The following is an 865-nucleotide window of genomic DNA, read 5'->3' on the forward strand; positions in this document are numbered from 1 at the left end:
TTGTCAAAGTGCGACGGAGTGGTCACTTCACGCTGACATCTTTATGAAATGATTAACCCCTGTATTGGGTAACGAACTTTATCAAAAGTAGACACTTAGCCAATGAAGTCTCAAATGCTCGCCCCACACACTCTCTTACAGCATGTCAGTTTTAATGGTTTCATTGGGCTAAAGAACACTGGTGAGTCCTATAGGTCAGAGTCAACCCCCCTTTGCAGTCTCATACCAACCAAGCCGGATTCATTATGTTCTGATTTTAAATAATCACTGATAAAAGAGCACTTGGCACTACTAAATCTACTATTTTCTATTCTCTACTATTTTCTAAATCTTTTAAAAATAACAATGACAAGAAAAAATAACATCAAATCAAATTGCCAATAATTTTAATAAGAGTAAATGATGCTAACAGTAACAGAAATAATAATGACAACCGTACATGCATTATTGTGCATGTACGATAATACTGTAATAATACTAATTGACGGTGATAATGGTTATATCGTTAATACCAGCATCATGGTCACCAATTGCTTTAGCAACGGAACCAGATATTGAATCTATGGCAATTTCCTATTCCACAAGAGATATGTCAAATACATAACACATTACCGGTATTCCACGCACATCATAATGGCACCGATAAATCCTTGCAGGAACCACGGACAGCAAACACAGCAGCACAAAAACAAGTCAAAATAAATGCAAGCAAATACGATAAAATGTACGAGCGCCTCTTGAGTAAAAGCGTGTCTCTTGTTGGTTTCCTGGCGTCGGACTGAACGGAGATTCCACGTGATCCGGAGCGTCAAAGTTTTCCTAGATCTGACGCGTCGGGGATGAAGCAAGCAGTTCCCAGTGCGCA

At 39.0% G+C, this 865-nt stretch overlaps 1 protein-coding gene across 1 annotated transcript in view; it reads right to left on the reverse strand.

Annotated features, from left to right (window-relative positions):
• Positions 1-796, reverse strand: part of LOC119586565 — a 6,462-nt gene extending 5,666 nt beyond the window's left edge. Inside the window, exon 1 of the mRNA XM_037935319.1 lies at positions 613-796. Within this exon, the coding sequence (XP_037791247.1) occupies positions 613-632 (20 nt within the window). The 5' untranslated portion in view covers positions 633-796. The remainder of the gene's footprint in view (positions 1-612) is intronic.
• Positions 797-865: the final 69 nt, after the last annotated feature.

The sequence above is a fragment of the Penaeus monodon genome, chromosome 21 (genome assembly GCF_015228065.2).
Source record: "Penaeus monodon isolate SGIC_2016 chromosome 21, NSTDA_Pmon_1, whole genome shotgun sequence".
NCBI classification, from domain to species: Eukaryota; Metazoa; Arthropoda; class Malacostraca; order Decapoda; family Penaeidae; genus Penaeus; species Penaeus monodon.